The sequence below is a fragment of the Mustela erminea genome, chromosome 7 (assembly GCF_009829155.1).
Source record: "Mustela erminea isolate mMusErm1 chromosome 7, mMusErm1.Pri, whole genome shotgun sequence".
Classification (NCBI taxonomy): domain Eukaryota; kingdom Metazoa; phylum Chordata; class Mammalia; order Carnivora; family Mustelidae; genus Mustela; species Mustela erminea.
In genome coordinates, this window is record NC_045620.1 from 87,614,588 (window position 1) to 87,630,423 (window position 15,836).

General features: G+C 43.6%; 1 protein-coding gene across 2 annotated transcripts in view; it reads left to right on the forward strand.

Annotated features, from left to right (window-relative positions):
- Window positions 1–15,836, forward strand: part of ANTXR1 (ANTXR cell adhesion molecule 1) — a 219,774-nt gene that overhangs the window by 56,316 nt on the left and 147,622 nt on the right. For both annotated transcript variants that reach the window (XM_032352316.1, XM_032352315.1), the window contains exons 4-8: window positions 2,993–3,074; window positions 3,644–3,677; window positions 4,891–4,970; window positions 7,943–8,011; window positions 9,871–9,951. In XM_032352316.1, the coding sequence (XP_032208207.1) occupies window positions 2,993–3,074; window positions 3,644–3,677; window positions 4,891–4,970; window positions 7,943–8,011; window positions 9,871–9,951 (346 nt within the window). The remainder of the gene's footprint in view (window positions 1–2,992; window positions 3,075–3,643; window positions 3,678–4,890; window positions 4,971–7,942; window positions 8,012–9,870; window positions 9,952–15,836) is intronic.

Consider the following 15,836-nt stretch of genomic DNA (forward strand, 5'->3'; position numbering starts at 1 on the left):
CACTATAGTAGGGACAGAGGATATAGTGGGGACAGAAACAGACAAGGCCCAGCCCGCATGGAGTTTAGAGTCTCAAACTGGTGAGGGGAGTAGCTAAGCAAATCATTACATAATCAAATGTTATGAGTTCAGAGTTCTTGGGTGCCATGAGAAAGTCTAATTGAGGGAGTTAGTCTGAAGAGGGGAAGTCAAGTAAGGCTACTTTGAGCAATTGACATTTAAGGTTGGGACTGAAAGCTGGGTAAGAATTAGCCCAGTGAAGAGCTGGGCGATGGTTTCCCCAGTCCACAGACAACAATGATTGCAGGTGTGAGGGGCCTCTTGGAGAAAGTTACTTGGGAAGACCAGGGGGGCTCCAGCGAGGAGAGTAGAGTGGGGGCAGAGTGGTACAGATGAGGCTGGACAGGTAGGCAGAGGAACCATCCCGTGTAGGCACTGGAAGGCTTGGCAAGGGTTTCAGATTTACACCAAGTGTAATCAACTGCTATTGAAGGGTTTGGAGCAGCGGTGTGAGTGGCATGTTTTATCCTGTATTTTAAGAACATTGTAACGGCCATGTGGAGAATGAATGGAAGAAGGGAAAGAGGACAGTCTTAAGATAGGAGTGACTGTCTTAGTGGTCTAAGCAGGAGACAGTGATGGCTCAGACCGTGGCATTGGCAGAAGAGAGAGAAGTAGTCAGTTTCACGGCTGTCTAGAGAAGAACTGATAGACTCGATGACAGATTAGGTAGGGGGAGAAGGAGGGGAGAGGAGAGTGAAAGTGGAGGGGCCAAGAAGGATTCCTGTTTCTGGCTTGGGCAGCTGGGCACATGGTCTGATATCTGGGCACCAATACAAAAGCAGACCATAGTCAGAACGTTTCCCAAAGTCTGAGTTACTTGGTCTTAAATATTCCACGAGAGAAGCATCAGCAACCCAGGCCAGGGAAAGACTCGGCAAACCCGTTCTGTTTGTCTTTAAAAAAGAAAACTTGTAGGGGCACCTGGGTGGCTCAGTGGTTTAAGCCTCTGCCTTCAGCTCGGGTCGTGATCTCAGGGTCCTGGGATCAAGCCCCACATCGGGCTCTCTCCTCAGCAGGGAGCCTGCTTCCCCCCTTTCCCTGCTTGCTGCTCTGCCTACTTCTGATTTCTCGCTCTGTCAAATAAATAAATAAAATCTTAAAAAAAAAAAAATACTTATAGGGCACTTGGGTGGCTCAGTCATTAAGTGTCTGCCTTTGGCTCAGGTCATGTTCCCAGGATCCTGGGATCAAGCTCCATATCGGGCTCCCTGCTCAATGGGAAGCCTATTTCTCCCGCTCCCACTCCCCCTACTTGTGTTCCCTCTCTCACTGTGTCTCTCTCTGTCAAATAAATAAATAAAATCTTACAAAAATTAAAAAAAAAAAAAACTTACAACAACTTGGCAATCCAGCCTCACCCATGGCCACGACATCGTATCAGTTTTAGCAGAAAGTTAATTTTGCACTAGGTTTCCTCCCCAAGTAATTGCCAGGATAAGACAGTAATTAATTTTCTTCATTCGTTCAAAGAGAAACAGTTCATCATAGTGATGGAGAACAGGGCCTCTGGGTTTCAAGTTCACCCTCTGCCACTTAGTAAGTTGAGAGACATTGGGCAAGTTCCTTAACCACCCTGTGACTCAGTTTCCTTATCTGGGAAATGGACCTAACTGTATATCTACCTCAAAGACCTTTCATAAGATATAAGTGACTTAATTATCAGTGGTGTATTTCTAACAGGGCTTGGTACATAGTGAATACTCGGACAGTGTTAGAAATTATTACCGTCATTCCTCATTAAGCAAGTGTTACTGAAACCTCCCACTTCTCCAGCACTGATCTATGTAAGGAGAATCCTGGGCAGGGTAGAGAGGCACTTTTTTCAGACCGATTTGATTTCAAGTCTCTGCTCTCATACGTAACGCCTTTGAACCACATTTTCTCGCCTGAGGCATGAGAGCAATAAAGCTCACCTTGAGCAGTTACTTGGAATATAAAATCAGAAATCCTTGAGCAGGGCCTTGTACATAGTGGAAACTCACTAAATGGGATGTCCTTTCCTTACTCAAAAAAAGCTTCCCTTCCTAATTTAAATAGTGCATCTCCACCTCTGTCACTAAAGAGACCCCAGTGAGAGAAAGGTAATGACACACCCTTTCATAGGCTTACAGATTTTGAATACAGTTAATGTTTCTTTAGAAATTAGCTTTTTTTTTGCCCTTTGGGCATGGTATGGAGCTACTTAAAAGACAAAATATGGATGTGGGCATCTTACATCCCGGAGAAAATGTCCTCCAAAGGTTGTTTTAGGTCCCCAGACCATCCATATTTCCCATCAGCAGTTGGACCCTTTCCCGGTCCCATAACCCACTTCCTCTTCCTGCCCCTCCCCTACCACTTTGAGCAACCAGAGTGAGAAAACATGGACACCAGCCCATAGAAAACACTCCCGGTTGTCCTGGAAAGCGTTGATTGCCTGAGCTTTTATTTTCAAAGCTGACTACACGGTTTCTTTCGACCCATCCTTGTGGGTGTCGCAGTTTGCTTCCCGACTTCTGCCCTTCCCACCTTCAGTCCCTGCGGTGGCCTCGAGCTCTTGGTGCTCTTCTCTTTCTGGCTCACGTGAGCTGTTTGCGTCTTGATATAAAGTTGCCTGTGTTGTCATGTCTTCCCCTCTGGAGCGCTTGCCTTTTAGGACTCATTTCCAATGTAGAATGAAAACTTTTTCCTGTTGAGGGGTGGGAAGCTCTTGTGAGTGGTGGATATTCCTGCAAAAGGGTCCCTTCACCTGAGATTTCATTCATCCTCCCCTATGACTGACCCTGAACGGATAATGTACTATAAAGACTTTCCCTCTAATAGGCTTTTGGGGGATCGTGGGGGGACTATGGCAGGATCCACAAAAAAAAAAAAAGTTTAATGTATACGTCTCTCCACAGCAACGTGTGAAATGCTCTAATAGGACTAACACCGTGTCTTTGGATTTCAGAGAGCAGATCCGTCAGGGCCTAGAAGAACTCCAGAAGGTCCTGCCAGGAGGAGACACTTACATGCATGAAGGATTTGAAAGGGTAATTTTAAAATTGTTTTCAACCCCAAAGTGTATAGGGAAACATCAACTTAAGGATGGCCGATGAGATAAGACACATGGAAGCAAAAAACCCCCAAAAGCAAAAAAGTGGAAACAATTTTCCCACAAGCTTGGGCACTGATAACTCTATCCCAGAGAAAGAATTTCCTCGCTCCTTCCCTGATGCCGATAAAGGGCTTTTTAGCTAATGCTTGGCTGACGCTCCTGAATCGTGACTCACGCAAGCCCCCCCAGCCTTTCCAAGGTAAACTTTTCTACAGGGTGCGTGAGTGTCGAGACGGAACGTCAGTGACTTCAGTGATAAGGAAAACAGGCCCCAGTCTGTGAGAAGTAAAGCAAGGACCCATGTTCACAAGTACGTTAGGTAAATGTCAAGGTAACTTTAGATGAAGGCCATGCATTGATACCTGAGCAAAGCATAGGTGGCTTACGTAAAGACTGAAGACTGAGCCGGCCTTCGTAGGCAGCCCCAGAGCCCATGGCCCCCTATGGTATTTGGAGCAGCACACGGTGTCTCTAGGTCTGATGTCTCTTCCTTGTGTTTTTCAGGCCAGCGAGCAGATTTATTATGAAAACAGTCAAGGTAAGACCATAATACGAATTATCAAACTTTTTTTTTTCTGTGTTGGCTCCTGAAAAAGTGCCTCAGTAATTTCACATGACAAAAGATAAATGCGACGTTGCCCATAATCCGCCACACCTCATCACAGGGAAGAAATGGATAGCAAGACAACACGCACCTGGCCAAATTCTACTGTCCTGTTGATGCCCAGAAAGGGTTACATAGAAATAATGAGGAGCCTGTTATGGGCCACCGTCTGTAATATCTGTGAACAGCTTTGCATGTTGAATTCATTAAATTAATAAGTACTTGGGTAGGTTAATAGTCTTGGATATTCTTGTCAAATTTAATTTTTTTTGTCCTTCTTCAAGCTCCAGTCCTCTTCCTTTCTGTAATTGGATACAATTATTAAGATTAAGATACCAGTGTGGTTTAAAGTTGGCTTGATTTAAATGAAAAAAAGAATACACACAATATACTTAATGTATAGAAAATATAATTTTTATTTTAACTGTTATTACTATTACTAGAGTGTCTTTCATGGATCGCCTTTCTTTATCTGAGGCAAATCTTTTGAAAGAGATTCAGTATTACAGTGGGGATTTTTCTCTCAGGCCTGTAGAAGTGTCTGCTTCCTATTTCCCTCTCAACTGTGATAAACAGAACAGATCCAATATTGACACTAAGACTCATTCATATAACCCAACCATCAGCCATGTTACTACAAGTCTAAAAATCACTGAAGAATTCTAGTGGACTTTTCCAGCTGGTCTAATATCATGATGACTGTCTCTCCTTGTCCAGTTCTTCAAGGGGTGATGGGTATGGTCAGCTGTGGCCTGTGGGAAGGACTCCCGAACAATGCATGTGGTAGAGTTTCCCCCCAGGCCTTCACCTCAGTCCCACGGACTGTTAATAGAAAATCCTAGAAGTTTGATTCACTGGAGCTACTCCCGGCTATCAGTCCAGTGGCCATTCCAGCAGGCGTGGTCATTTTTTTGAGAGAAGACTGAGAAACTCACAGACAAATCCTACTCCCCTCTAGAGTCTGTCCCCACAGATGCCTTCTTCTTCTTTGTGCTGGAGGTGCTTCTAGTCCCAAACAAAAATTTGTTGGTTCTCATAATATTGACCTCGGATGGTTGAGCTTAGGAGACATCAACCCCCAGGACTGAGAGGGGGTTTCCCTGAGTGCGGCAAGATGGATTGAGTGGGTCTGTGTTGTGTTGAGCAGGATACAGGACGGCCAGCGTCATCATTGCTTTGACCGATGGGGAACTCCATGAAGATCTCTTTTTCTATTCAGAGAGGGAGGTAAGCGATGGCCTGGCCTGTGTCTAACACAGACATGGTAATAGGGCTCCTTCCTCCTGAAATGGGCTGCACTCTTTCAGGCAACATGATAGGTGTTCTTCGTAAAACCTCTGTGTAAAATAGTATCTCATATGTAAAAAATAATAATAATTTTTTTAAGTGAACTCTCATATCTTACACATGGTCAATGTTTTTCCCCTTTCAAAATATTTGCCTGTTAACTCTGTGTTTTAAGGGTTAAAAGTTGCTCACCATGACTTGATTGAAAGCACTATATTTACCTAGCAGTTTTGAAATACTGTATATCATGTTTAAACAAAAATGTTGGTGCCATTTTTCCTCCGTTTCTGCTAAAAACAGGAAGGGAAAGAGTTACTTGAAATATGCAAGAGCCAGTCTTGTCAGAACATATTAATCATTGAGATTCTTACTCTGAGAATCACAGTTGAATATTAATTGGTAGCAAAGTAAAGTGTAATCACTCCTACAGTATTTCTCCTTCCTTTTCTTTATGTTCTCAAAAAGTCCTCCTTAGAGCAAGTGACAGAATTCTCTCTAAATGAAGCTTCCAGTTTGTATAAAGAGTTTCAGAAAAAGAAGTTTATTCAGGAATTGAGAATTAATGTTTATATTTAGGAAACCCTTTCTTTTCTAGTCTGAGATTTGAGTCACATGTATAATTGGCCCAAGAAACCAGTTCACCATTACTGACAAAGTGACCAAGGCTCCTTCGAGCCAAGTTAGAGAGAAACACAATAAGGAAAAAGATAGACAATGAGGAAGGAGATGCTGGCCTCTGGGGGAGGAGTTAATCAGAGCACGACCCTTATCTCAAGCTCTTGACTATTATTTGATTTAAATCCAGGTCCCTTGCATTCATTCATTCATTCATTCATTCGGTGGTAACTGAGAGCTCAGCACATGCTGGACACTTTGCCTAATACTAGGGAAACAAGTGGAGAAGATACGTCTACTGCCTCATGGTGCTTACCATGTGAGGATGTAGTGATGCTTTTTGAAGACTCTGCTGGCAAAGGGCATGAGGAAATGATGTAGATAAACACACTACTTCTCCCCTACCCGTAATTAGTACAAAACACCATTTGCAACAGAAACACACAAGTAAATGTGACAGACCCTGCCTGAGCATTTGGAAAATAATATATTCTCATATTCTAAAGTTGAAACTAACAATACAGTGGGAACACAGAATGGCTTATTTTAGGTCCTGAACAACAGTCAAATAAAATAAAAACCCTAATAAGGAAATAATTGAATATGAAATAAATGATGGATGTTGGAGGCTTAAAATATGGGTTAGTAGAAAAGAATTTTAGCTATGGCATGTACAAACTTGGAAAAATATTTGGAGTGCCAGGGCCAAGAGAAGGAGGCTTTCTGAAAAAGAAAGATAAAGCTCAAGATACATAAAGAAATTAATCTTTCCATTTTTATCCTATATAAAGCCCAAATAGAGGGAAAGATTCAGTTAAGTTATTACAGATAAGGCTAGAGATAGACTGTGTCTAAATTTTGTTTTATTCTTAAAGCAGCAAGGGATATTTTTTAAATGAAAGGAAAAAGATATATGTTTCTGTTTCTTCTAAAATTCAGTGTTTCAAGAATGTTTCAGTCACACATGGGTTTGAATACTAAAGCCAGGGGTGGAGGAGGAACACAATTCAGAACAATATGCATACACTGAGCACCTACTATGTGTCTACTATCAATTATTTATTAAGAACCTACTGTATATTCCAATGATTTCCAACTTTTATTTTCTATTCTGAAGCACAGAAGAACCTGGAAATAAGACATCAGAGCCTTTAATAAATCAAATATTAAGATCAAGCCAAAACATGGGTGTTATTCATTATGTTGCCCTCTCGATACTTAATTGTAGAGATGGTCATGGGTTCACTTACTCAAATATAGACTGTAATTCTCAGACCATTAAACAGGTATACTCTATGGGAATGGAAAAGACCTTATTCACAAAGGGTGCTGACATTTATAAGCATCATGTTGTTCCAGGCCTTGTATGAGGAGCTCTGAGTATGTTATCTCATTGGATTCCCAAACACTTTACAGAGCAAAGCCAAACCTAGGTATATTGAGTTCCAAAGGCCACATCCTTTCTATTATACCATGCTGCTATTACAAAGAAAGAAAAGTATGCCAATAAAAATTCTTCAGAGGAATTGGGGTGCCTGGGCGGCTCAGTGGGTTAAAGGCTCTGCCTTCGGCTCAGGTCATGATCCTAGGATCCTGGGATCGAGCCCCACATCAGGCTCTCTGCTCAGCGGAGAGCCTGCTTCCTCCTCTCTCTCTCTCTCTTCCTGCCTCTCTGCCTACTTGTGATCTCTGTCTGTCAAATAAATAAATAAATAAAATCTTTAAAAAAAAAAATTCTTCAGAGGAATGGAATAATCATTTCCCCAGAATATATTTTTGAGATTTTATTTATTTTTATTTTAGAGAGAGAGCAAGCAGGAGATGAGCTGGGGAGAGAGAGGGAGGGGAAAGCATCCTGAGCAGACTCTGCGCTGATCATGGAGCCCAATGCAGGGCTTGATATTCGCACCCTGAGATCATGACCTGAGCCGAAATCAAGAGCTAGGTGCTGAACCGGCTGAGCCACCCAGGAGCAGCCCCACCAAGATTATTTAATAGAGTTAGCCTAGCCTGCTGTTCCCTTTTCCTCCCCTCATCTTTCAAGACTCTACTTCTAACACTCTTTCTCAACCCATCCTGTTAGGCTACTCACTCCCCTCATGTCCCTCATGCATCACGGTAGAATGTACTGTTTACTGGAGGGTGAGCTCCTCGGGAACAGGGATTGCCCTCTCCATTGTGGTACGTGGTGCATAGTAGGTGCTCAGTAAATACCCGATTGTGGAAGTTAGTCTGGTTCCTCCAAAAGGAGTATATTTGCCACTTCTCTGTCTAACGGCTGTTCTCCATTGACCCAGGCTAACAGATCTCGAGACCTTGGTGCCATTGTTTACTGTGTCGGTGTGAAGGATTTCAATGAAACACAGGTATGGATTTCCTTGGGTTTGGGAGCTTGTGAATGGTAGAGAACACATGTATTCGGTGCAGCAGCACAAACACCCCTTAACTAGGTTATTTTTCCATAAATGTTAAGCAAGCAAGAATTATTAGTTGGGTAAGGGACAAGAAGCCAAGCCCATGCACTTGGGGGTGGGGAATGCAGACTATCCAGGCGGTATCTTCCTTGGTTAACTTTCTTCGTAGATGTTTAAATTGCCAAGGCATCAAAAGAGATCTGAATAAAATTAAGAAACTTGTTGGTTGTTTTCTTCTTAATTTATTGAATCTAGTTTTGCTTCAATCTCAAATATCCCTCTTCTCCTATTAGAAATTCAGTGCATTTTCAATACAAAAAATAAATATAGTTGGCCTTTGGTGCCAGGGATAGGAATATTAGCCCTCCTACACAGTCAAAAACCCATGGACAGCTTTTCACTCCCAAAAAACTGAACTACTAACAGCCTACTGTTGACTGGAAATAACATAAACAGTTGATTAACATGTATTTTGTATGTTATATGCCTTCTGTACTGTATTCTTATAACAAAGTAATCCAGACAAAAGAAAATGTTACTAAGAAAACCATAAGGAAGAGAAAATACATTTACAGTATTTTACTGTATTTATTGAAAAAAAATCCACATGTAGGTGGACCTGCTCAGGTCAAACCCATGTTGTTCAAGGGTCGAGCATACTTGGCAAGCGGCCAAAAAGTACGTACAAGTATAGATATGCAAATTGTGAAATTTTGCTAACAACCTATATAAATGTTCCTCAATGTAGGCCATCATTTCTTTTTTTTTTTTAAGATTTTATTTATTTATTTGACAGAGAGAGATCACAAGTAGGCAGAGAGGCAGGCAGAGAGAGAGAGGAGGAAGCAGGCTCCCCGCCGAGCAGAGAGCCCGATGCGGGACTCGATCTCAGGCCATCATTTCTTTTTGTTTTAATGACATGGGACAATGCTTATGATACCTTATTAGGTGAATAAAATTGAGTTACAAAAATGTGGGAATAGTCTGAGTCCACTTTTAAAATAAATGTGTGTATTTGAATAGGGAAAGTATGAAAGGCTACGTAGTATATCAGATTAATAAGAGAAAAATGGCAGGTGGGTGATGGATGGATAGATGACAGAGAGATGTATAGATAGATAGATAGACAGATAGATAGATGAGTAACTTTTTCTCTTTATAACCCTCCTGGGTGTTCTGAAACTTCCCATTGGTTATGTGTTACTTTTGCAAGCAGGGTAGGTCGTGGCACTGACCATGACTGTGACAGTCCCAGGACTATGGATTCAGACCAGAAAAGTCCACAGGTCAGACTCTTCTTTCTCCTGTCCTCTCCTCCATAAAGCAAGAGAGCGAAACTAATTGCTCTCCTCAAGGAGCAATTTGGGCGAAAGCTAAGGGGCTCCATTCATTGGCCTCGCCCAGTACCAAAACTTATATTTATTTTTAAAATGACTCTGAAAGGAAACCTGAGTCTGTTCGATTCAAATACAGTTGCCAACAGAAATTTGAATGGGAGAAAAATGAGCCAATGGCCTGCCCCCAAATCCATAAATACATCAACCCAGGCCAAATGTTCATCTAGCAGAGCAACCTTACCTCTGCTCCAAGGAGAAAAGTATTAAAACAAATGTAAAAGCTGGACCCACCCTCTAGGCCTGCTCCAGAGAGGTCGCTGGTAAGCTCATTATTACTGAGGGCTTTTCAGTGAGGCCCAAGCCCTCTGGTTCCTCTGTGCTCTAAAGGTCGATGGAGTCCCCTGGACTCCTCCATTCTCTGCAGCCAAGCCTGACCCATCTCCATGTGTGTTTGTGTGTTTGCTGTGTTCTCAGTTGGCCCGGATCGCGGACAGCAAGGACCACGTGTTTCCTGTGAATGACGGTTTTCAGGCTCTGCAAGGCATCATCCACTCAGTGAGTAGAGCACTTCCTCTAAAACTGGACACTGGGGACTCTCTGCCCCCCACCAATCCACTAAAAATTCTCTAGTCCCCTCTCTCTGAGGCTGGTGTTCTCTGCTTGTGACAGCATTCCTTTGTCTCTCTTCGTTATCTGTCATGTCCCACTTTTCCCTCCTTGCCTTCCACGCATGTTTCTTTCTTTGCTCTCCTGGGCCAGTTTTGCCCCACAAGGTAAATTTAAAATGGAAGGGACCTAGCTCTGGCAGCAAGCCAAACCCCAGATGGTTCCAGCTCTCATACTGGAAACACCGGCTGATGGTGTGTACCTGACCTCAGCTTTTCCAACCATGACTGAATGCAAGCTTCCTTCTAGAACACTAGCAGGCTCTAACTTTATCTCTTGACCATCAGAGGTGCTTTTGAGCAGTGGTTCTTTACCGAGGCTGCCTACTGAGGTTATCTGGAGCAGAATTTTTAAGACCTTCCCAGGGAACTTTACTGGAACCACAGCTTTAGACCTATAGTCGCCAGATAGGAGGAAGTCACTGTTTTTCAGGGTTTGCGGTCAGCCATTTCTTCTTTCCACCCAGCCTGGGTTGGATGAAACAATCCCTCACACACAAATGGTTTTTTTAGTCCCCCCTTTCCTGTAAGTGAACAGGACCAGCCTCTCTTCTCCACCTCCATACGTAGGCCAGATCCTTGGTCCGGCCAGCATATTGAATGACGCTGGTCTTTATTTTATTTTATTTTTTTGGTGTTGGTCTTTAAAGCCCCAGCCAGAAGGCCAGTATGTGTGCTGCACCGGTGATGAAATCCAGAAGCACTGTCTCCTCTACATTTAGGTTTTGTGATTAGACAGATGGTCAACAGTTTCTCCATTGGAAGCTCACCAGGGCCCTGACTCAGGGTCTAGGATGCGAAGTCAGAGCTCAGAGGGTCACTGTCCTCTTTGCATGTCAAGGGGGTCCTAATCCAGGAGTTTCCAGACAGACCTAGGATCTGCCCAGCTCTCCTAGTCTTACCCAGGTTTGAAACCTCCAGTGTGGCTGTACTTTCATGCCCCATCTCACTCCCTCTAAGCTTTGCTGAGAACTCCTGCAGAGTGAGAAGAACTTTGGAGCTGGTCATCCCAGAATTTAAATGCTGGCCCGATGACTTACCATTTATAGATCCTTGGATGAGTTATCTCACTTGTTTCCTTATCTGTAAGAAGGGATTGATAGTAAGACTTATATTACCAGCCTGTTTGAGGATTACAAGAGATAACACTGGTGAAATTACTGAATATTTTTCCAGGTATGTAATAGGTACTCAAGACATAGGAATTACCTCTTCTTGCGCTTTCCTTTCCCATCATATAATGGACATTAGCATCAGTTCCCCCCAATCCTCTAGATTTTCTTGAATATACTTAAAAATCACCTGGGGAAAAAAAAAAAAAATCACCTGGGAACCTTGCTTAAAATACCAGTTCCCAGGCCTTATCCCCAGAGATTCTATTACAGACAGTATGAGATGGTGCCCAGGAATCTTTTAAATCTGTTGTGTTTTTGGTTTTGTTTTTTTTTTTTAATGCCCCAGGCGCACTTTCAGAATATGATATATGTGACCTTAAGTTTCAGAGTTGTGAAAAATAATCTCACCTCAGGTTAGGAACTCCTACCTTAAATATGTCCAGACTCAAAAGGTGTTTATTTACGAGGAACAGAAACCAACTCAAACTGCTTTCACCAGAGAGTGGAAATTATTGAGAGAGAATTATCAGTCCCAATACTAGATCCCCAGGTGAGGGACCTTTGTTCCAAATAACTCCTGGGATCGGTGTGGCATAGTTGACAACGTAAGCAACAAGAACTGCAGGGAACATAAAAAGCAATACCCAAATGGTGCAAAACATGATTCGGGACTGATCATGAAGCTCAGAGGTAGATTTCTGTGGGCAAGAGCCTTCATGAGAGAGTGGGACATAAAATCCATGAAAGACCTGGGAGGAGTGATGGGTAGCATCAGGGAAGAGATGACATGACCCCAGCCCAAAAGCTGGAACAGGGAAAAGCAGACTCTGAGGACAACAGCAATAATGCCTATCTGTCTGGGGGGAGAGTTTGGTGAAAGCTCAAGAGTGATAAGAAACAAGCCTAGACATTTGTTTGGAACCAGACTGATAAGGGCCTTGAAGGGGTTTTGATTCCAACTTCGTGGGTGTAATCACTGAAACATTTGGAACATCTAACAAGTGATATTTAAGGAGAGAATCAGATGGTGGTGTCCATGTACATAGGAAGAAAAATGGTGGGGGTCTAGAGGCAGGAGCCTACTGCTGCACGAGTGCACAGTCTTGCCTTCCGATGGCAGATTCTGAACAGGGATGACTCTTACCTGTTCCAAGATCCTTAGGAGCCAGGTGCCCACATCATCCAAGAGGCAGTTCCTATGCACATAATCAGAATCATTTTATCTGCAGAAACCGGTGTTGTCCTTGAATATTTCTATCCTAGCAACTCACCCAAGCTCGACGTGAGCCCTCCCAAGATGGTTAGAAAGCTCTTCCCACCCCCAAGTGGAACTAACTCCAAAGATGTCTAAGGAATTTCAGCAAAATGGTCTCCCAAAAACTGGGAAAAAAAATAATAATTTGAGAGTCCCGTCTCCAAACTTGAGCTGAATGATAACAGTCTTACGAGCTTTTATCTGAGAGTTATGCTTGTGGTTGCCATCCTTCCAGCACTTGAAACCCATGTTTATGGCAGTTGAATTCATTTGCTTGGACAGAGAAGCAGGGACAAGCACAGCAGGGTTCATCTTTCTCAAGTCAGACAGAAATAATTATGACCTAAAATTGGCTATTTTTAAGAAGTAGGTTCATTTCTCCTCTGGATCCTGAAAAGAAAGCTCTTGTTTTTTTCGCCCGCCATCTGAAGCATCTTTTCCAGCTTGTTCCCACGGATGTTGTTTTGTGGCTGGTGATTTTCTCATAATAAAACAGGACTGGGCTTAATTATCCCAAATAGAAGTACAGAGCAGCTCTCAACAAGCTCAGATGGTTCGTCAGGTTTTCAGCCCATTGTGACCTTATGTTTAAATCCAAATCAAGATGCGGGAGCGAACATTTGCTCTTTTATCCAGTGCTCACTGGAAACCTTACATACAAACCTTGCCATTCAGCTACAAGTAAAGCGATGGAGACCCTGGCCTGGTGGAGGTTATAGTCTCGTGGGAGGGACACATAAAAATGAGTAAATAAATAAATAATTAAAACTGTGATAAATGGTACAAAAGTGGCAACCAACTACCAAGATTAAGAGTAAAGAGATTGACACAGAGCTCAGGCCCCTTTGCAGACATGACCTGAAGAAGGAAATCAGGCCATCCACTGGAAGAGCATGGACAGAACATTCTTGGCAGTGAACAGTCCTGTGACGGAGCATAGCAGAATGAAGGAAGAGTGCCACCAAAGTGCGGAATGGCAGAAGATGACATCAGGAGGCAAGCAAAGGCTTGGCCTGGAAGGCTCTTTTACTCGAAGAATGGTGGGAACCTATAGCCAGATACAAAGTCTGGCCTTAGAACAAGGACGCTTGAAATTCAGGCTCTCAGGGAATGGAGAATTGTGCACTTGATCTGTTTCTTCTCCAGATAACGAATCCATAAATCCTCAGTATCAATAATCATGTTGGCCCAAAGAAGAAAAATCACATTGACTTGTGGACCATCTTCCATCCACCAGCATTTCTGCTAGGCTCTGCCACAACCACGGTCTCCAGAAGGTCTTATCCCAGTGTTCCAGGTGAGGAAGCTGGGGTGCAGATCCCTCAGAGAGACTGCCCTAGTCTTCCTACTCATAATGGTCAAGTGGGGAATTTGAACTGAGACTTGGTTCCCGAGTTCCTGCTCTTTCCATAGTACTTGGCCGAGAATGTCTGAGGAAATGGAAAATCACGGCTGGTTGTCCAGGGCCTGGATTCAGCAAATCCCAGAAGTCTCTGCTTCCACAAACTGGTTCCTGTGTTTTGGTCTTTTCACACTGTTCCCCAGCCCTCCGTAGTCTAAGGGAGAAGTACTTACATGTTGCATTTGTATAAAGCATTATTTCTCATGGTGTTCTCATTGTTTCCCATTTCGGTCTCAGCAGCAGGACATAGGGAAGAGGCAGAAAGAAATCAACACCTGTGTGGGACACCTGCGTGGCTTAGTCAGTGAAGTGCCTGACTCTTGATTTTGGCTCAGGCCCTGATCTCAGGGTCATGAGATCAAGCCGGGCATCAGGCTCTGCGCTCAGGGCAGACTCTGCCTGAGATTCTCTATCTCCCTCTGCGCCCCCCACCCTGCCAACTCCCACCCACTTGCTCTCTCTCAATAAATAAATAAATAAATAGAATCTCAAAAAGAAAGAAAGAAAGAACTCAACCACTGTAGATCACAGCTGTATTTGGGACCAAATGTTGTTCTTTGCTCCCAATGAATATAATCCCATTTTAGCATCATAACAACCCTGTGAGGAAAATGAAGAAAGTATTCCTATTTTACTGATGAAGAAACTAAGCCTCAGGGAAACTTCCTGAGAGCACATGACTATAAGGGGTGACCCTGGGCCTGTGCTTTCTCCTACCTCTATTTCCATAGGAAGGTAAAAATAATAAAAGCTACCATATCCTGAGTCCTGAGGTTCTGGGCACTGTGTGGATCATTCTATGTAGGTGTCTCATTGACGTCTCACGACCACTCTTTAGTGTGGATATTGTCATCCCTTCTACAGATATAGGTACCCTAAGGACAGAGATCCATTAGCTTGTCCAAGGCCACATGGCAGGGAGCGGCAATTTGGAATAGACTCCACTGGGTCGCTAATGCCCATGATGGGAATGACCATGGTGCTCTACTCAGTGATGTGGGGAGGCCAGGAAGCAGCTCCATTTCAGAGAAGGAGATCCCAGAACCAAAAGTGTGAAGTGGCTCGATGCCGATCACGTAGGTACAGCAGAGGTAAAGCCAAAGCCCATGTGGTCTGCCCTCTGGGTGCCCAGTGGGTAGACGGAGGAGCTCTTTGCCTGTTACTACTAGGTGGGGAGCAAGTCTGAAAATACTGATTTCTGCTCAGGAGATGAAGTTCCCTCACCAGGAGAAGCTGGCAGCCTCACACAGGCTGAAAAGAACATCTTTTCCTTCCACACATGCTCAACACTCTGCCTCTGAGGACAGAATTTCTACTTGCTTTTGCAGAATACTGTTGAGAAATTATAAGACAGACTTTGGGTGGTTGAAAGATTGTAGCCCTTAAAGCCAGTAAAACTGTAAAGGAAGAAACTATCCCTTCGCCTTCCCTTCTTGTGGCTTCTTTGGGGAATTTCCACTGACCACAGCTGGTAAGGGTAGCGCCAGCCCTCAAGCAAAAACATGAAGCAAAGGTCCCCCAGGTCTCCTGGGTCTTTGTTTGCCTTTGCAAAAGTGCTGCAGCCAGTGAAACGGGAACCTGCATGAGGGCTGGATTCAGATACCACGGACGTCGGTCTGCAACTTTGAATCCCAACACTTGGCCTGGTTACCGTGAAACCAACTCCTCCCCGCAGCGGTCCCCACTTTGTGTGCAGTGGAGGGCAGTACCTGGAGGCAGGCACACGGTCTCCGAGAAGGAGAGCCCGTGGCTGGCACCAATGCACATCCCTCTAGGAGTAATTCCCTGGAATAGTTCAGCCTGCACTGGGCTTCCTATTAAGCAAGGGTAAAGCAGCATTCCGCGTGTGTGATCAACAATAAACAAGTATCAAGCACACAACTGTATTTGCAAGGATTTCTCACGAGTTTGGGCATGAACATCCTCGTTATCGAGGAAGCTGTAAGATCAGCGAAACTGAAGGATAAATCCATTCCATGGTGTGTATAAAATTGCTTTCTTTA